The 21,282-nt window shown below is 39.4% G+C and overlaps 1 protein-coding gene across 1 annotated transcript in view; it reads left to right on the forward strand.

The window, feature by feature from the left end:
* Positions 1–21,282, forward strand: part of ARID1B (AT-rich interaction domain 1B) — a 514,902-nt gene that overhangs the window by 458,184 nt on the left and 35,436 nt on the right. The window contains 3 exon segments of the mRNA XM_029057789.2: positions 5,714–5,859; positions 16,290–16,399; positions 17,160–17,318. Coding sequence (XP_028913622.2) covers positions 5,714–5,859; positions 16,290–16,399; positions 17,160–17,318 — 415 coding nt within the window.

Genomic DNA, 21,282 nt, shown 5'->3' on the forward strand with positions numbered 1-21,282 from the left:
TTTTGTGGCTAGTACAGAATTCTGCAGATAGTAGACACTCAGCCAATGTCCATGTTCTCATACATTTTGAGAACTTCAGTGAAGTAGTTTGATACATTAGGATGAATGTGTCACCACTGACGTAAGAGCAGTCCCCAAATTGATTTTAAACTATTCCACTTGTTTTCCCACATCACGGTTAAGGATAATGCAAACAATTTTGTATTTCTAGCTTTATGCTTTGTCAGTAGAATCTCTTATTTAGCTTAATAAGTGTAATTGCATCTATATTTTCAGTCCCAATTTTGAAATGTTCCAAAGTTGATATCTCTTTTTTCAGCATGTGACTCATTGCTAACGAACATAAGTCAAAGATATAATCAATCAGTCACTCATGCAGTGGTATTTATTGAGGACTTACTGTGTGCAAAGCACTACACTAACCTCTTGGGAGAGTACAGCACAACAGAGCTGATAGACATATTCCCTGCTCGCAGTGAGTTTACAGTTATCCTAAAGAATATTCATGCACTTTCAGTTGGCTATTTTAATATATCTTAGTCAAAGTGCCGCAACTTCTTCACTTACCTCTAGTGAAATTTTGCCATTGGTATTTCACACCTTGGAATCCACATTTGAAACTTGTGCACCCTTTCCAGTCTCCATCTCCTAAGAATATGTATTCACAAGAAATCTGATTTCCAATTAAATGTTGGAAATATTTCAATATTTATATTGTATTAAAATATTGTATTGAAGCCCCATTCCTCTTTGAGTAAAAAAAAAATATATTAGCAACTTATTAAATGAAAAGTCCTAAATGTCTTTTTTAAAATACAAGAGCAAATAGACCAATGCTTAGATTTCTTTTAAAATTGAACTGTTGTTTTCTGATAGTAAATTGCTAAAAATGTGTATAATATTTCCAGGGTAGCATTCGAGGAGGTAAATTTAATATATTGTGGAAAACGACTCTTTCTTCCCTAATTTTTATGGAACCATTGGATGCGGTCATTTTAAAATTGCTGTTTGTTTCCTTCGTTTTTCAATGCTGTGTCCTTTGTTGGCAGATGGATGTTTTGTGTTTGAGAAGTCTTCTATGAGAGAGTGGGGGAAATCTGTTTTTCAAATACATGGGTGTGTATGTGTGTGTAAGTGAATGTGCATATTTGGACTGAGGAGGGAGAAAAAGTCTTCAAGAAAATAATTTTCAAAACTCTTAATTACTCCAACTATCCTAATAGATTTGATGTCATAGAAGGGGGAGATCATAGATGCTTCTATCCCAACTCTAAACAGGTTTAAATAAAGCACTTCTGTTTGGTATGCAGGATCAGGGTGTTTAAATAACAAACCACCAAATCCTACATTGACATTTAAAGGAAAGGAAAATATTGTCATGCTGTAGATCTGGCACAAATAAACGTAAGGCAATTTGGTCAGTACACTGTGATTTGTGAGTACAACCCAACGCCGTCATTTTCACAGTTTGCAGTCAAGTAGCTACCTTAGGAGAACAAAAAAAATTCCTTTTAAAGTGTTTATTCAAATTATCCCCTGTGAAGCTACCATGCATTCATGGCTACAACCAGTTAAGAATCTGGAAAACTGGAACAGCAGTGATTTGGAACATTTGCCCAAAGATACAGTGGAAATGAATCCCTAGGGCTCCCCACCTGAAACAGTCAAGCTGTGACCTGTCCTCTCAAAAGGAACAAGTTTAATTTTATGCTAGCAAATCTGCTTTTAATTTTCACTGAAAGACATTCTTGGTTTTGAATCAGCTTTTATCCTGTTGTTAAGCTAACTGTGATCTATTTCTATATGTCCCCAATTCTAATCTCAGTATTTGTATAGTCCTTTAATAAGAAGCCTGCTGTCCCACCTCTAGGGAGAGATTTAGCAGAAATTTGGCATTGAAGAAATATGTAGTTATGAGGGCTGCCTCAGTATATACTACCAAACATGCATTACATAACTAGGCCCTTAGCTTCCCCATGGAGTGTAGCTGGGCCCAGTTAAATATGTAACTTCTCTTGTGGAGCAATAGAAATCCCCCTTTATTGATGTGATGATTGCTAGGTCTTGGGTTTTTGAGGAGATAATGGCTTCTGTTTTCTTCCAAAAAGTCATTTCTTCCTTACTTCTACTCTTCTGCTCTCAATCTCTGGTCTTCGGGAGCAGCATGGCGTAGTGGATAGAGCACGGGCCTGAGAGTCAGAAGGTAATAGGTTCTAATCCCAGCTCCACCACTTGTTTGCTGTGTGGCCTTGGGCAAAGCACTTCACTTCTCAGTTACCTCGTCTGTAAAAATGGGGATTAAGACTGTGAGCCCTATGTGGGACAGGGACTGTATCCAACTTGATTTTCTTGTATCCACCCTGGCACTTAGTACAGTGCCTAGCACCTAGTAAGTGCTTAACAAATACCATAATTATTATTTATTATTGTTATTCAGTGTACCTCCTCATTCTTTTTCAGAGTTAGTACTTAGAACTCAATAATAATAATAATTATGATACTTGTTAAGCACTTACTACGTGCCAAGCACTGTTCTAAGCACTGGGGTGACTACAAGCAAATCGGGTTGGACACAATCCCTTTCCCACATGGGACTCAAAGTCTTAATCCCCATTTTTCAGATGAGGTAACTGAGTTACAGAGAAGTGAAGTGACTTGCCCAACGTCACACAGCAGACAAGTGGTGGAGCCAGGATTAAAACCCATGTTCTACTGACTCCCAGGCCCGAGCTGTATCTACTAAGGTACACTGCTTCCGAGTAACAAGCAGTAGTTAGTTAATAGAGCACAGTCTCAGAAGCCATAGTCATTAGGACTCCTACTGAGACCAGATTGCTATCCACCACGGCCACCACCACCCCTCGACCCCCCTGCTTTTGATCAGCCCTGGTATCCTCTGACTCCATCTCCATTGACCAACAAATGCTTTCTCCCTTGGTCCCCAGGGGGCCTGACATCAGTCATCCTGGGCAGCTGTAACGACTTCTCAGGAAGTGAAATGGGACTGTTGAAAGAACTGCCACTCTGCCTGGCCTCCCACTTGCCAACTCTCTGATCTGTGCAGATGAGAGCAGGTGGCCAGGATAGGATACAGTCAGATACCTAGCTACAGTCTGCAGATCTCACTTGTTGAACCTTGGTTTTAGCAACTGTTGTCCTGAAGATTTTTCTTTCCTTAGTGTATCTTTCCTACTTTTGTCCATACCTACGTAGAACACTCTGAGCAGTCTCCTTAGTAGATTTGGCTGAAAGTGTGGCGATAGCAGTGGTTTTTCATCATTCAGACTGTTATTCGGTGGAAAAATGATGATGGCGTCTCCCGTCATAAACAATGGACTCATCTGGGTCCAGTTACAAAGACTTAAGGACCAAGAACCTTTGCAAAGGATCTGATAATAGTGCTACTGGGTTGTTAGGTGTCATTCGCACTCTCTCATCCCTGCTAGTTGGGTTCCTATTGAATCATTAGGTTCAAGAAACAAGTAGTATATAGGAAGTGCATGCGAACATTGCTGTAATACAAATTTAGTGGCTATCAACACAGGAAGGAATACAGGTGGAGGCAAAACATTTGAGAGAACTAGTCTCCTTCTTCCTGCAAATGAACTCGTTCTTGTTTTCAACCTTGCAAAAATGGGATTGGCACCTTTCACTAATCTAGGAAATTGTATGTGACAAAGAGCAACCCATATGCTGGAGTGAGAGGCTTTTTCTGGAGGCTTCCGGTTCATATATTTTTGCTGGAGATATTTATATGTTCTCCTGAGTTTTCACCAGTCTTAAACATCAGAAGTTGCACTGTTCATTTGGCTGTAAAAAAGGTAGAGGGAATATCAATGTATACAGTGTGTTTCAGTTACTGCTTAAGCGTACATCAAAATTTCCTTGCCTGAAAGCAACACAGAAGGAAGGGTAAGATTTTTTGAGTTAATTCCAACAAACAACAGATGATGCTGTGACCTTAAGCATATATAAATATGTTTAGCAGCTGCTGGAAAGCACATTTATAAGTGGTTAGTGACCTGGAGGTTAATCAAAATGAGTTTGGTGATCTCAGCTCAGTTCTTAATGGACTCTCATTTGGATTATGCCACTGATTCAGCACAATATGTCACAGTCGGCAGCCTTTACCCAACGGAGGTCCTTGGTGGAGTGAGAATGAAATGGTGAGGTAAACCCTTACTCATTTCTTCCCATCCAAATGTTCCTCTTTCAAATCCTTTAGATCTTTCTCAGGTCATCACTAAGCAGAATGGTTTGTTAGTACCTCCCTGTGTATTGGCAATACTTGACCAATTTTTAATGTTGATAAAAAAACCACCCAAAAAACAAAAAAATACATATTTTGTTCCTTTATAATTTCACCTGCCAGTATAGTTTTTGTTCAACACAGGTTGGGGGTTCCAGGTTTCTGAGTAAGTTAGAAAGCTCAACTTATTTGACTTACAACTGCCAACACTAGAGAGATAAACTTCTCATTGTTATAATCAGCAGACTGTCTCGGTACGAATGGTGAGACCTGTAGATGCTTACCTTGTAGTTTGTAATCAGAAGTACAGAAATCAATTTCTTTGGTTGAAACAAAACATGAAGCTGTCTTTTTTTCACCAGTTTTCCTTGAGAGAGAATCATTTGAACGAAAACTGTAGAGAAGTTTTTAAAGGTCCAATATTTACATAAGAAAGCTTGTTGAGTGCAGGGAAATCTTTTAAAGTTGTTGCCACTGTGACCATCATCTTTCCTTTTGCTTTGTAATCTTCCCTGAGAGAATTGCACCACTGCGCAATTTAAATTCCTTTCCCCCATGTCTCATTACAAGCTCCATCAGAGAAATGACATTGCATGATAGTTGTCTCCTTCATATCAAAGGCTACCCTTTCCCTCTTTGTAGGAGTGATGAGAAGTTTGTCTTCCATAGAGCAAAGGACAAAACTAACTTGGGGGGAAAAAGACTTTATTTAGACAACACCTTTAGACTACGCCTTTGAAGAAATTCACAGAGTGGCAGTAAAAAATAGAACTAAGCCATCCAGCTCCCCATAGAAAAAGATCTTTACTTCAGGAATCCTGGAAATGTGACATTTTTCTACGCACGATACTGAAATCATTAACAGTCAAAACTGTATTTCATTAAAAGAAAAAAAGGTTAAAAACCAATAGTAGGATTTAGACTTATCTTGGAATTTAGCAACTCCCATTTATCCATTTATCCAGCTTCCAAAATTTGGAAGCATTTGTGCAAACAAGCTTATATTGGCTAAGAATAAATAAGTGAATTTCTCAAAATAATACCCCACTTCTTTCCTTTCTTCATTCTGGGATGGAAGGAGAGACTTGGTAGCTTTAATATGGAGTAAGACTTGTTCTGCTTGCCTTTGCAATCCTTGTCCTGCTCTTCCATTCATCCTTTTCACTTCCCTTTTCCATATTCCTTTCATCCCCTAAACCAACAGGAACCAAAACACCAGGGTTGTTTCATGAATACCAAAGCGTAAAGAAAATTATTTCCCTCTCCCCACTGGAGGAAAGGAAAAATGTAAAATCTACAGAGTGGAGGAGGAAGTTGATGTTCTTGTAGAAAATGATCAGCAGTAGCCTGAACTGTTCAACAGAATATGTAATGCCCAAGTGTGTGTGTGTGTGTGTGTGTGTGTGTGTTATGTGTGTGTTTTGTGTGTGTGTGTGTGTGTGTGTTTGCTTTCTCTTCACACAGGCAAGGGAATTTTCCTGTCATGAATCAGAGTGGACTTATGGGATCCAGCTCGCCTTACAACCAGCCCATGAATAACAGCTCCGGCCTGATGAACCCACAAGGTCCCCCTTACAGCATGGCCCCTAACATGGTGAACAGTTCGACAGGTAAATGGTGGAGAGCAGTCCTCTTGGTACAGTAGCCCTGTTGGGTGTAATACTGGGAAATATTGCATTTTCACAGGGGTAAGGGGAGTGCCACACTTGTGTTGCCTGAAAATCTTCTTGGAAATATGTATGAGACTAAACCATTGTCAGCGTCTCTTCAGCTTTTCAAGACTCTGTGGGCCTAAATTGGGCCTACCTCTTCCATAAATTATATGTTCACTTCTTGACAATGTGATGTCTTCCTTGTTAATGTTTTGTGCTGGATTTTATTTTCCTTTGCTCAAATAAACAGTTAAGAGTTGCCAGCTCTGTGGCATGCCCCATCCTAGATCCCACTCATGTCCTTCATGGTGGAGAAGAAACCCATTCTGGATTAAATCTTTTAAAGTGATGATTGAAGGGTAGGATGACACAGGGAAAGTGTTTCTCTTTTATATGGGGGAAAATCACCTTTCCTAATACCTGCAGCTTCAATAAGTCCTATTTATAGCCTGTCACTATTGAAAAATTGTATGTCTCTTTGTAAATGAACTCTTATAAATTTTTCAGTATTGTCAGGCTCTCCAACCCACTTGAAATTCTTCTAACTGCCTAGTTTGAACAAGATCACATCTGATTGGTATGGCAAACAGTAGTGCCAAGTGTTAGGTAGTGTTGGACCATTCTAGCGCTGGCTTTCACAATGCTTGCACACCCGAGGTCCTCAAGCCTTTCCTACTCATCTTCAGATGATGCCCTTTTTTTTCTAAAATCTCCTTTATGTTTCCAGGGAATTTGTTTTATTGACATTGTCGTGTGTTGTACTTGGGCAGATCAGGCTCTCAATGATACAAAACTTGACCTCACCTGTTAGGTCAAAGAAATCCATTTTTATTAAAAGGTCTGGGGCTCTTGGATTCCCCCCTTTCCCTTTCTCTGCCTTTTTGGTCTTTCCTTTCCTCCTTTCACTGTCAGCCTCGGAAGCTGTTTTCTTTTCCTCGGAAAAGAGAACGGATAGCCCATCTTCCCATCTAAGCTGCCGAGTAGATTTCTAGGGTCTAATTTGATAGCTGTGTTCCCAGGTGACTTCGCTCTGAAGGTTTCCTTGTGTGTTTTCTATTAGTGGAAGAGAAAGAATGGAAACTACTAGTCAAAATTAAGGTTTGGAAATAAATAAATAAAATGGCTGCTCCTAATGCTGAGTAGGAGGCTATTTGTTTGTCCTGGAAACATACTTTCACATTTGAGATGAAAAGTGAAATGCTATTGAAAAGGCCATTAGGAGAGGCTTACTCCTCCCCCTACCAGTGCTGTCCCAGGTAATATTGTATTTGGGTTGCGTTGTTATCCATTTTGTCTGGCTTGCTGAAATAAAATTACTTCTGAGCATTGAAACGGCACTATAAATTCTGGCCCGCTATTAGCAACAGTCATTTTTTCCCTTTTTTCTTTGGCCCCCAGAGCCACAAAAATAACCAACAACAAACAGATTGCAGAGTGCCTTGCCTAAGAAGATTTATGTATTCCTAAGGAATAACCAGTTTAAAGGAAGATTCAGAGAGGGCTTTTTTTCTGTTCAGATAATTCAGCCATTCGTTATTTCTTACAGAGGAAATCTGTTCAATGCAAGGCCATTTATCCTTGCGGTCTTTTGTATGGGGTAGTCATACACTTTTTATTGCATTGTGCATTTTGAAATATTGAATTTTTAATAATTTAAACATTTATCACATTTTTTTGCCCTGCGCATTTGTGAAATTTTTTTTTTGTTCCAGCTTTATTAATTCAAAGGCTACCCAATGGAAAGGCAAGTAATTACAAGATGCACCAAAGGAGTATTAATGGTGCAGCATTTACCACGGATTTATGTGCGCTTGCGTACACGTGAATAAGGCTGGACTTTGCACTGAGGTCTCTGAGAAATAGCAGAAAAGACAAAGAGGATGAGATCGAGAAGTTCTTTGCAGTCTCTTAGAAAAATGCACATTTCCCATAAAGAATGAAGAGATTGGGTTTTAGAGGCCAAAAGTGCCACAGATCATCACATCTGTCCTGTTGGTTTGGAGAACATGGACCTTCAGTGGTAATAAGAAAGTGTTTTCTCCCTCCGAGGGCAGATCTGGAAAAAGTGAAGAATACACAGTGATGTCAGGGTTGGAAATGGGATTTTCTATGCCGACCCCAAAAGCAGTTTAGGTGACTGACACTTCAGCCATCCCTCTGCTAAGCTAAAGCTGCATGGCAGTTAAAACAAATGTGTTTTAGATAGTGTACAGGGCCAAAAAAACAGCCTCTTTTGTAGTGACAAATTGTTACAGGCTTCAGTGAGCAAGTAATTATTTAAATGGAGTCAGTGCGAGTACAAATGTGACAACTATTTCTTCAGTTATAATGCCAGAGGAAAAAAAGAGTAAGCAGTAAGGTGGTTGTATTTTTCCCTTTGAAAAGGAAGTACTTTGGTTTATCATTTTGGGAAAAGAGCTTCCTCTTAGGGAAGACAAGATTGCAGATCCAGTTGGAACTTTAAGTAGTACCACCATGTATTTTGTCTTTACTCTGGTTTCTGTTATTCCATGTGCTTTAGGATATTTAGTTACCACTATGGCCTTTCCATCAGGTAGTGCTTAAATTAAATGGAAGTTCTGAATTGAACCAAAGGTAGTTATCATCTGCAGGTCTGTATCCTATTACTTTAGACTTCGGATTGAACATGAAAAGAGCACTTTGATATATGCTTTTGAATGTTAATAAATAGTTTTAAGAATATTAAAACATATTTTCTGTCACTGCTGAGTTCAACCACTGGGCCATCCCAGTAGTCTCAGAAGGAGAATGGCCTAGTGGAAAGAGCATGAGCCTGAGAGTTCAGTAACTTGGGTTCTAATCCCAGATATGTCAGTTGCTTGCTGTGTGACCTTAGGTAAGTCACTTAACTTTTCTCTATCTCCATTACATAGGGGTTAAATGGGGATTAGATCTTCCTCCCTCCAAATTATTAATAATACTTGTGGTACTTGTTAAGTATTATTAATTTAGAGGTAGATACAAGTTAATCAGGTTGGACACCGTTCCTGTCCCACATTAGGCTCACAGCCTAAATAGGAAGGAGGAGGTTTGAATCTCCATTTTACAGATGAGATAAGGCACAGGGAAGTTGCCCAAGTGACTTGCCCAAGGTAACAATAATAATAATTGTGGTATTTGTTAAGTGCTTACTGTGTGCCACCACTGTAGTAAACACTGGGGTGGATGCAAGCAAACCAGGTGGATTACAGTCCCTGACCCATGTGGGGCTCACAGTTCCAATCCCCATTTTACAGAAGAGGTAACTAAAACAAAGAGAAGTAAAGTCACTTGCCCAAGGTCACACAGACAAGTGGAGAAGCCAGGATTAGAATCCAGATCTTCTGACTCCCTGCCCCTTGCTCTTTCCATGAGGCCAAGCTGCTTCTCTAGACTGAACCCCATGTGAGATAGGGACATTGTCCAACCAAATAACCTGTATACCCCAGTGCATATAACTGCTCAACACATAATGGATGTATTATGGATGTATTTCCTAACATGCCTAACTTTTCCTTGGGTCAACTCATCATAGATCTATATTATAACCAGAAGCTTCTGCTACTGAGCCATGTCTTTCCAAGCACAACCACTCTACTTAAACTGTTTAGTCCTACCAAATTCCAGTATGATTAGATACCCCTGGTCAGCTGTAGTTTATAAATATTTGCTCTCTCAGTATCCATGAGAGGATAGTAATGACATCTAGTTATCCAGATTTAAAAAAAAACCCCACCTTAAAAGCTTGATAGACTGGGGAACTCCTTGCCACCTTTGGGTCCTACGATGTCCCTTTCCATTACCAGGACTCAATTTGCTCATTATTATTTATAATTAGTAATAATAATTGCTTAATATTATTAATATTAATAATAGTGGTATTTGGTAACATTTACTGTGTTCTAGGCACTGAATTAAGCACTCATGTGGATTCAAGCAAATCAGGTTAGACACATTCTTAATCCCCATTTTACAGATAAGGTAACTGAGGTCCAGAGAAGTGAAGTGACTTACCTAAGGTCACTCAACAGATAAATGGCAGATCTGGAATTAAACCCAAGTCCTTCCAACTCCCAGGCCTGGCCTTTCTCCACAAGGCCATGCTACTTCTTTGAAGTGGGAGAACCAGTTGACTCAAAGACCAACTGAAGGGTATGAATGTATTTACCATGAAAGCAAATGTGGTCATGCTCTGGATAGCGGCTTCCATATAATGCCCTCCAGTTGTCTTTTACAGAAAAAGTTGCTTCTGAGCCTGCTCTAAGTGGAGAGAGTTTGACATCACAGAGATAATCTATGGCAAGCTGGCTCTTGGCAGGAAGAGAGGGGATTTAATTAAACAGGGAGAACTAACCTCTTACTTGTAAAAGCTTGGCGTATAGAGAGAAGTTGGCCTTTTGCAATCCCATGCCACTCTTCTTCGGGAGGAATGTATCTTCTGGGCTACTGCTGTTCTGACTTCATTTTGCAGCCTTTAACCTGTCTTTGATATATATGCTTACATTCATGTTACTACAGGTGTGTTTCCCTATGCATAGTGGTTCCTTTTTGTGTTTCCAAGAAAAAGGAATGAAGTAAAATTTTTCAGGATATTTTAGGTGGTATTACTGACCTTGAAAAGAAAAGAATTACTGGGTAGAGCTACCTCTTTTTTCACCATCTTCTGGGAAATGTACAGCAGCCCTGACACAGCGGGAGGGAATGAAGGTTTAGATTCATTTTCACTCATGCTATCTGTTCTCTGAATATATTAAATCATCTGTGAAAGACTACCTTAGGATCTTGACCCACACTTGCTTTATGAAATCTTCTTACCTCTTAAATTTCATCAGTAAAGCCAGAGACTCATTCTTGAAGCCCATTCACACTGCCCATGCAGCGCTTTTCACGGTAACAGATATTTTACTGTCCCTCTTTTATGTCTGTACTTTACATAGTGGATGATTGGTGGCCATGGTAGAAGGGACAGTGCTGTGATTTAGCACACCTTTGTAATGGTAGTGGTCTTTCTCTGCTGGGAAAAGGTAAAAATAATGCTCTAGAGTCCCATTGCCCTAGCAGAAGTAAGGATATTTGTAATGATTCACTGAGAATTCTGGTAGGAAGTTGCAAATAAGCATTTCAGCAAAAGATACAAGTTTACATTAAGAAAACACTGAAAAGATCAGCTCAACCTTGTGGTCCATTTTAGCAAAATAAGTTTCCAGTTGGAAGCAGGTAGGGCAATTAGAATGTTATTGAAATAAAATGAGGCACTTTCTCAATCATTTTTTTTTCACAATAAGAAGCCAGTAGAACCTGTGACGGTGTCCTCATAGTTACCAAGATTTCCATTGCTATGTTGCATATGCTGTACATTAATGAAACTGGGAAAAATTCTCCTTGAAACTTTTCACCCATAATTTAATTGTAAAAATACATTTTTAATTGATTTAAGTTCATATCCTGACACAGTTCTTTGAGACATCTGGGCAAGTTTCAAATCTGTGTAAAGGAAAGAGTTTGAAATGGTTGGATTATAACTTAGAAAATATGGATTTTATAAATTCTTTAGATACTTAGAAAAATCCAGGGGTTAAGAGTATCCTTTTTCAACTCCAAGTCCAGGATGTTTAAAAACATTTATGAAATTTTGGGAAGAATTGGGATGTAGCCAGAATGATTACAATTGCTTAATGTCCTTATGTCAAACATGGCTTTACCCCTCCAACAGAAGAAAGACAGCAAGCTTGTATTGTATAGTGGCTTTATAGTGGTTTAAACATACCTTTTTTTTCAGGTTGCTGTCTTTTTGAAGTACCATAATAGTAAAATAAATTGTGGTACTAATGCACTTAGTGTCTGCCAAGCACTGTGGTAGGTACAAAAATATCAGGTCAGACACAGTTCCTGTCCCATGCGGGCTTACAGTCTAGGTAGGAGGAAGGACTCATTTTGTAACTCCATTTTACAGATGAGACTGAAGCACGGAGAAGTTAGGTGACTTGCCCAAGGCCACCTAGCAGGCAAGTGGAAGAGCCAAGATTAAAATGCACATCCTCTAACTCCCAGGCTTTGTGCTCTTTCCACCATACCATGCTGATACCAAAGATTTGATTCCAAAGCTGGCCATAAAGGACTACACCCTGTGCCCACAATTCACGTGAGCCATTGTGATCAATCAATCAGTCATATTTATTGAGCATTTACAGTGTGCAGAGCACTGCACTACACACTTGGGAGAGTACAAAATAATAGAGTTGGTAGGCACGTTTCCTGCCCACAAGGAACTCATTGTCTAGAGAGGAAGACAGACTTAATTATGAATATGTGAATAATGAATCAATCATATTTATTGAGTGTTTACTTTGTGCAGAGCACTGTGCTTAAGAGAGTACAACACGATAATATAACAGACACATTCCCTGCCCAAAATCAGGTAGGGTGATGGACTGAGGGTGGGGTGAAGGAAGGGTGCAAATCCAAGTTAAAGGATGATCCAGGAGGAAGAGGGAAATGAAGGTTTAGTTGGAGAAGATTTCTTAGAGTAGATGTGATTTCAATAAGGCTTTGAAGAAGGGCAGAGTGAGAGTGGATTTTAATATGACTTTGAAGGAGAGGAGAGTGTGATGTATTGTGAGATGCCGCATCTCTCGTCTTTGTCTTTTCCCCCAACCTCACATCCCCTGAATGAGTTTTCTGGGCTGGGAAACAGCTTGGACACTCAAAAATTGGGCTTTGATTAGGGTGGGAATAATTCCAAGTCAGTAGTAACCCTCATGGTTCCTGACTTTCACTATTCCAAAGCCGATGAAAAAACATGTTTTTAGCAAGAAGCTCCATTCTGCCAAAACACGTTTTCACTACACGTTTGAAAAAAGCATGTCCTGGCTACAACACAGCACATTTGGAAATGTTCTTCCAACACATCTGTTTGGATAGAAATCGATGCCATATCAGGAGAAACAGTTGTGTGCGTGCACATGTTATCAGACACAGAGGGAGTACTGTGACATAAGCTTTCCATAAAGCAGCGTTCTGCAAGAACACCACTTTCTGTACCATAGGACTACTGGGGATGTTACATAACAATACTAAACAGCAAGGCTTAGTGGAAAGAGTATGGTCCTGGGAGTCAGGAGACCTAAGTTCTAATCCTTACCTCACCACAGGCCTCCTGTGTGACCTTGGATGGGTCACTTCACTTCCCTCAGCTTCCTCACTGCAAAATGGGGATTGTCCCTCCTATTGTCCCTCCTGTTGTCCCTCCTATTTAAACTGCTAGCCCATGTGGGGCCAGGACAGTGTCCCACATGATTATCTTGTCTAACCCAATGCTTAGTATAGTGCTCAGCACCCAGTAAGCGCTTTACAAATACCACAGTTGTTCCGATTATATACCTAAAACACCACTTGCTCCCTTTTCTGCTGTTCCCTCCTCAGCCCAAACAAAAGGTCTAAATGTGCCCTTAGCTGGCGAATGGCTGATGGCCCTGGTCCTCAGTCAGCATCACCTCCCTGAGGATCTCATCATTTCCGCTTTTCCCAACCCCGCCTCCAAACTTCTGGAATTCAATTTGCCAATCCTTCCTTTCACTTGACTAATTAGCCAAACCACCTTGAGAGCACACTTGGACGTGCCTAAATCAGCATTTTTCCCACCCTCATTCTGCTTTTTTCGTAATCTACACTCTTATCCATTTCAAGCTCTGCAAGGCCCCCAAGATAATTTTTTTTAAAGGACTAAAATGCAAAAAACGATGCACGGCTTAGAACAGGCAGGCTTCTTGGTATAATATCACTCAGCTGCTTTTTTGAGGTTTCACACACATTCACAAAAATAACAGCATTTTTAGCTGATTCCAATAGATTTTTCTCTGCAGCTGCATCACTTGAAAAAGCTTTTTGTTCCAATTCTTAAAGTCTAAGTATTGGAAGTAATTTGAAAAAAAGAAAAAGAAAAAACATCTCAATTATGATTTGTGTGTGTTGTGATGACTTTAAGGGTTGACAGGGCTGCAAATGGGCTTTGAAAAACAAGCCAACGTGCCCATGAAAATGCAGGCATTTCAGAGCTGGATATTGAACATGTCATTGGAAACTTGTATGGCACATGGCCGGGTAGGTTTTTTTGGCAGGTCTGCAGTCTCAACCTGCAGTGACGCTAAAGATATTAGCAAATTATCACCACAAAGCTTGCCAGCTTATTCACCAGAGTCCTGCTCACTCTCACTGCTGTAATTAAAACTAATTATTTTCTCAAACATAGTAATACATGAATATGTGCAATAATCATTTTGTTGTGGGCAATTTGTGAAGAATTTTTTTTAAAGAATTTTTTGTTTGTTTCTTTGGGCCCATTCTGGTGCATGTGTGCTGCTGGTCAGAGCCAACATCGCTGTTTTCAAGATGTCAGATGGGTTGAGTTCATAAACTTTTGGTTCCATTTGATTTGGTTTTCAAGTTGTTTGAGAGACTTTTTTCAGATTTTGTCTTTTGTAAATCACATGGCCCCTCCCATTTTATCACTTCCATCCCTTTTCCTCTTTCACTCATCTGCTTTGGTTGTCTCTCATAGAGTGCCATGTGACTCAGTTTTCACAGTGGAATTCTGCCCAAATTTCAAAATGTATTCCCTGAACACCTTCACTGACTAAATGCCCTAGCAGCTCTTAAAATTATAAGATTGTAAAACAGATTGGAAGCTCTTTGAGAGGGCAAGTATCATGTCTGCTAAGTCTGTTATACTCTCCCAATCACTCTAGCACAGACTTAGTGCTCGATAATGTACTATTACATGGTATCTCTATCATTTGTATTTATTGAGTGCTTATTGTGTGCAAAGCACTGTACTAAGTGCTTGGGAGAGTACAGTATAATAGAGTCGCTGGCCCATTTACCGTCTTTTTTGGAAAAGTGCCTTATTTTCAACCTGAAACCTACACACAATATATGCAGTAAGACCTTAAGAGCTAAGTAGCACTATGGTCTGGGGCTGAGTGATGGGGTTTTGGGCTATTATCAATTTGGAAACTTTTGTTCTGTGATCATATCTCAGTATTCCTGGACTTGGATATGATACGTTTCACCAGCAAAGCTTTGGGTTGACTTGTAGGTTGGTTGTGTTCTTGTTCTTTAGTTTGGGTTTCTGAGTTTAGAGTCAGAAAGCACTGTGTCAAACTGAACTAACATCATTCCTATTATTAAATGGTTGGCAGACATTTTCTCACAGAATTGCACTTAGCAATTACTGTTGAAGTCAGTTAGGTGTGATTGAAGCCATTCTTCTTTGACTATAAACTGTACGTAAGAGGTGAAAACAGAGCAGTATAAAAGTTCTTCTTGAAACATGCAATGACAGAGATTCATAGTAGCTAATTTATAAACCCACAAACTCACCCAGAAAGTAATAGAATAGTAATAGGAGAATGCAAAAACTTCTACTCCCTGGACAAAATATAAGATTCTTTGTACTGTCTCTGTATTTTTCCTAAAACTATTAATTTTCATGTGTTTGTGTAGCCCTCTGATTTTCCCAAAGCATTTTCACATCAAGGATCTCATCTTTCCCTTAGAAAATCCCAATGAAATAAAGAAGGTGAGGGGCAGACATTATTATCCCCACTTTGCAATTGAAAAAACTGAAGACCTAAGAGGTATAAGTGACATGCCCAAGATCAGTCAGTCAGTTGTATTTATTGAGCACTTTGTGTAGAGCACTGGACTAAGTGTTTGGGAGAGTGCAATATAACAATAGACACATTGCCTGCCCACAACGAACTTACATTCAGGAGGGGAAATGGACATTAAAATAGATAAATAAATTACTGGTATGGACATACATGTTATGGGGCTGGAAGGGGGGCTGAATACAGGGAACATCTCAGAGTGACACAGAAGGAAGGGGAAGACAAGGAAAGAAGGGATTAGGGAAGGCCTCTTGGAGGACAGGACAGTGATAGGGCTGAGACTCTAAACCAGGTACCCTGATTCTTGGCCTAGTCCTCTTTCCACCTCTCTGTGATGACTTCCTTGTTCCCTTCAGCAGCTTCAAGAGTAACTTAGGCAAATCTTTTGGTTCCTAGCCAACCGAGGCCTATTCTTTCCAAAGCGGTAATGATTTGAAAGAATAACTCTCTTTGACAATGAAGTTACGATAGCATTCAGTGGTGTGAACTTGAACATACAGATTACAGATAGTGCCCGTGTTTTGCAAGGCATTTTCAGCACCCAATTGTTTGGTTTTAAATATAAATGATTTCCAAAACTGTGTGCATCATTTGATTTTTTTTTAATCTAAGGAGACATTGGGTGCCACCTCCTTCAGTTTAACAGTATGGGAAGGCCGACAGCATTGTCTGGCCAGATACACTTGTAAGCCTAAACTCTCTTCTCCTGTTTTCGATTAGCATCTATGGGTCTTGCAGATATGATGACTCCAGCCGAGTCCAAACTTCCCATTCCCCTCAAGACGGATGGTAAAGAAGAAGGCACTCCTCAGCCCGAGGGCAAGTCAAAGGTATTTCCTTCCTCCTTTGCACGTGGTGTTGGTTCGACCAAGCAGAAGGCTGCCCTGTCCTCCTCCTCTATCTAGTCTCTGGTTTTGGCCCCTCCTTTTCTGTTCATTTGTTTTTCTTTTGATTTCTTCCCCCCTGCATGCCTTTTCCATTGTGTGCATCCCGTTCTGTTTGTTTCTACTATTTTTTTTTCTTTCACGTTGTGGATCTGAAAGTTACTAGTTCTTATGGCATTTAACTCGCTGGGGGTGGCAGGCCTAGGGGGCCAACCAGAGGTCTAATTGCTTGGGAATTGTTGGGAGGAGGAAAGGGAGGGATCTTGCCTGGTCTGGATTCTTGCAGCCATTTTTCTCTGCCTTCAGTTATAGCTTCCTGTTTTGGCCGCCTCAGCAGCAACAACATATTTAATATTTTGCTTTCCTGCCTTATTTGATAAATAAGGTGAACAGCTTTTTTTTCTTTTCTTTTTCATAAGGGGAAACCCATGCTTAGCATTCCATACTAGCTTGAAGTAAGCATGGTGGCTTAGTGACTTTATCCAAGCATCCAGCAAACTTTCCAAATTTTACTAATTAAGAATGCTGTTTTATTACCTTTATATATTTATGTGTATGTGTGTCTGTGTCTGTATGTGTTTCTCTTTACATATATATATTATATATAAAAACTGGTCAGTCTGTTAAACTGGATGTATTTTTTGTTATTTAAAATAAAAGTTTGCCCTGCCTTTGTCATATTTTTTTTTTTATTCCTCTACCACAGGATAGCTACAGCTCTCAGGGTATTTCTCAGCCCCCAACCCCAGGCAACCTTCCAGTCCCTTCCCCAATGTCCCCAAGCTCTGCTAGCATCTCCTCATTTCATGGAGATGAAAGTGATAGCATTAGCAGCCCAGGCTGGCCAAAGACTCCATCAAGCCCTGTAAGTGGCTCCGATTTTGTTTTTTTTTGGTTTTTTGGTAATGAATAATTCATTCTAGTCTAATGCTTGCTTGTTGGTTTGTTTTTATACAATTTTTTCTCATTATCTATCAAGGAAAGAATTTTCTTTCTTTATAATTATATTAGTAATAAAATGAGTAAAGTTTGCGTGCATCATGAAAGTTTGCTTTCTGGGAGTAGCATTGTGGTATAAAGAAGGAAACATTCTTCTCATGATACACCTCTGGACAGAGCATGGTAATTGTGTTTTTTTAAAGGTAGTCCATTTTGGTTACCGGGTTCAAACTCCTTCACACGAGTAACTTCATAAATTGTCTAGAGTGTTATGCACTCAGTGTAGACCTGCCTCCCCTCAGAGGAGAGCTAACAGCAGCCATGACTTAAATTACAAATTCGGCTCTCAAGTCTCTGAGATCAGCCTCTGAAACATTTTCTTTCCAAACTGCCTACCTGGAAATGCCAGTATTACGATATTGGGGCCAGGTTTAGCATAACATCATTTGTGTTCTGTTTCAACCCATTAGTCCAAAATGAACCAAAAGGTGGGGGAATTTTAATTGGTGTATATATTTTTAGAATGTAACTTTTAGGGGGTACAGTGTTTACTTCCATCACCATTGGGTTAGATAGAAAAGTCTAAATGCTGTACCCTGATGTAGATAATGTTGAAGTTGTTGCCAGTTGAGAGAAAAGAAACAAAATGGTAATGTAAGTATAACAGTGGCTTTTTCTCCTGAATGTTCATTTGACCATAGCAAACTTATGGGGTGATTTTTTTTTAACTGAAGAAATTAAATTTGTTCCTTTTTAAAGGTAAAGTGCTGTAGTTACCTTTATTTTGCATTCATATAAAGAATAAAAAGATTTTTTTTTTCAATTTTAACATGCAATTAACCTATTGAGAAGTCTTAATTAGCCCCCTAATTTTTATAAGAGGTACTGAAGAGCACAGCTCAGAAAAAGAAACTTGGAATGGAAGAAGAATTTAACTGTGCAAATTCTGGCAATCTAGTCAAAACCCAAAAAAGAGGCTGCTATTAATTATTCCATTAACTGATTTAAACAGATAGGGCTGAAGGTTAAAGGAATTTATTGTTCCAGCAAAATGTTTATAAAATTCACCTGGGATTCGGCATATCCAGCATTTTCCTAGTGAACTGATGGCTACGCTCTTGCTTATCTTGTCCGTAAAGGCATTTTAATGTGTTTGGTGGAACAATGTGTTAGGGAAAGTGCAACTCCTGAATTTTGTTGTCTTTATTTTCTTTGCTTTGAGTCTCAGAAGGCAGCCAGCATGGTGTTTTGCTCTTCCAACATGTCCTGCGCCCTTTGTCCTTTTGGAGAATTTCTGAATTGATGGTACTTTAAAGTAGTGGGGGAAAATTCAGAGGACGGGATAGGTTTTAAAAATTAAGCACATTTTTTTTCAAGTCAACATTTTAACCTACTTCCCCTTCCTGTGTTGTGAAGAATGGTATTTAGGGCCTGGGATGTCTGTTAAAAATGGAATTGTTTCCATCTAGTTAGCCCTTGGTGGAAACGATGATCCTCAATTACTCGTCCCAGTTCAAAAAGCAATCTGAAGTTTTTGACTTGGTTATCTTATAAATATGCCTCATTTTATACCGTTTATACAAGATCTCCTCATTCCAGGCCCAGAGAGTACAGTGCCCAGCTACAGTGAGAGGTGACAGATGATTATTTGATTAGTTTCAGACCTCAGAAAATGTGCCACTTTTGTAAATTATTTTTCAGGTCCTGGCATGGATCAAAGGTGATAGGGAATAAAAAACACAACACTCTCCGCTACTAAACAATTGCAAGTCTGTGCAGGTCAGGGATTCTTCAACTCGTTAGCTAGAAAGACATTCAAATATGACCATCAGCCAATACCTTTCTCTGAATCCCTGTTCATGTCAATATAAGGGAATGGTGAAGTTTTAACATGGGCCAAGGATTAAAGCTATTTAATGCAGTTTCAACGTGAACTGAATCCAAATAGCTTGAATACAAACCCTTCTCAAAATGTTGATGACTATTGGCTTACCTGTGCTGATGACCAACACACAAATTCTGATAGGTACACATGGTAGAGATTGCTAAAAAGTAAATCTGTCTAGGAGATTTGCAGGGAAGGATTTACAAAGCTTCCCAAATTCTTGACACACCAGAAAACCTTAATGGCACCATAATGCTGATAAAATTTTTGAGTAATTCAGAAGTGTCTTTCCATGAATCAGTCCAGATTTTGATGAGCGATTCCCTTCCTTAGGTATTTATGATCTGAGCTACAGAGTTTTCAAACTCTAGGGCTCTGGAGCAAAAAATAGAATGCTTATGGCAGGATGTGTAATTTACCCAGCAGTATTATACATAGTGTAAGTAACACTGGCATTTTTTTCAGTATTTACATCTTGGGGACATCTTACAGTTATTCGCTAATAGGTTCATGGCAGCACTCTGTGGCATAAGTAATGTTCGTTACATTTGATTTCATTCTGCCTATGTCCATCACTTCACATATATTTTCACACAGGGTAAATGAACTTTTATATTAACATAGAGCTACCCCAGCACTTAGAACAGTGCTCAACACATGGTAAGCGTGTAACAAATACTACATTATTAGTATTAATGTATTACTGAGTCAGGTTGCAATTAAATTGGTACTGGGAAAACATTATTCCAAACTGGCAAGTCATATGAGAAAAATGACTATTTTTCCATGGAAATTGCTAACTTTCCCAGGATTCATTTTCATTTTGACAAAAGAAATGGAAACTCAGAAAAGTCATGTGAGTTACGGTCAAAATTGGGGCCTGTGTAAGGAACAAAACATCCTTAGTTCCTTGGTAGGTGATGCAGGGGACAAATGCTCTCTGTTGAGCATGGAGTGCCATTTTCTTTCCATGAAGCATCATATACTGTGGCACTCCAGAAGGGGAAGGCTGCTATAGTAAATGGCAGGGGTAGATCATGCTGGCTGAGCAGGAAAGACCAAGTTTGCACAACCTCTGCCTGAGGGCTGGTGACTCTAAGCCTGCAATTTTATTTACTCAATAATCTCCAAATTCACCCTCAAAGTTTAGAAAGAGAAAATTACTCAATTGGAAAGGTTTTATGTCCAGCTCCCTCTGAAGAATAAAACAGTCACTGTTTACTGGATGGATTGTTGTTTTTTTTTCCTGTTCGTTCTCTTTAGCATTTTACTTTGGGAGAAAATTGCACACATTTTGCTTAGCACAACAGCCTGAAAGCTCTCCCAGGGAGAAAGAAATCTTACCATTTGCAAACTGTTAGATGACTTCAGAAATAAACATTTCCTGGTTGTAATGTCATTTGTAAGCCTGATGCCCGGGATTCCCATCTTTCTGAAGCACACTCTTTAGGGATGTGTTGTGCAAAAGTCTAATCTAAAAGGGGGTTTTGGCCAATTCCTTTTCTGCTCTGGGAGTGGTCTGGCATCAGAAGATTAATTTACTTGGGTTAGTTTTTTTAACTTTAGACATTTTTCCTGCAGAGCAATATTAAGGTAGAAGCAATCACTCAGGAATTTGAGCACTTATAGTGTAGAGAGCACTGTTCTAAGCCCTTGGGAGAGTACAGTACAAGAGAGTTGGTAGACATGTTCCCTGACCACAAAGAGCTTACAGTCTAGAGGGAGAGACAGATATGAATATAAATAAATAGATCCAGATATGTACATAAGTGCTGTGTAGAAACTTGTTGTCCCTTATAACCAGATATAAATAAAAGTCCAAGCACTGTTTCTCCCCCAGAGTGAACAGAAGGCCTGATGCAACTAAGTGGAAGGATATGAAAATTACACTGTGCAGAGAGAAAAGAAAAATGTGTTTTCCCCCCAATTCAAGTACCTGATATGCAGCCACCTGAAATTTAAACTCAGTATCATATTTCCTCTGAGGGTAAACTTTGAAAAATGC

Source organism: Ornithorhynchus anatinus, chromosome 2 (assembly GCF_004115215.2).
Source record: "Ornithorhynchus anatinus isolate Pmale09 chromosome 2, mOrnAna1.pri.v4, whole genome shotgun sequence".
NCBI classification, from domain to species: domain Eukaryota; kingdom Metazoa; phylum Chordata; class Mammalia; order Monotremata; family Ornithorhynchidae; genus Ornithorhynchus; species Ornithorhynchus anatinus.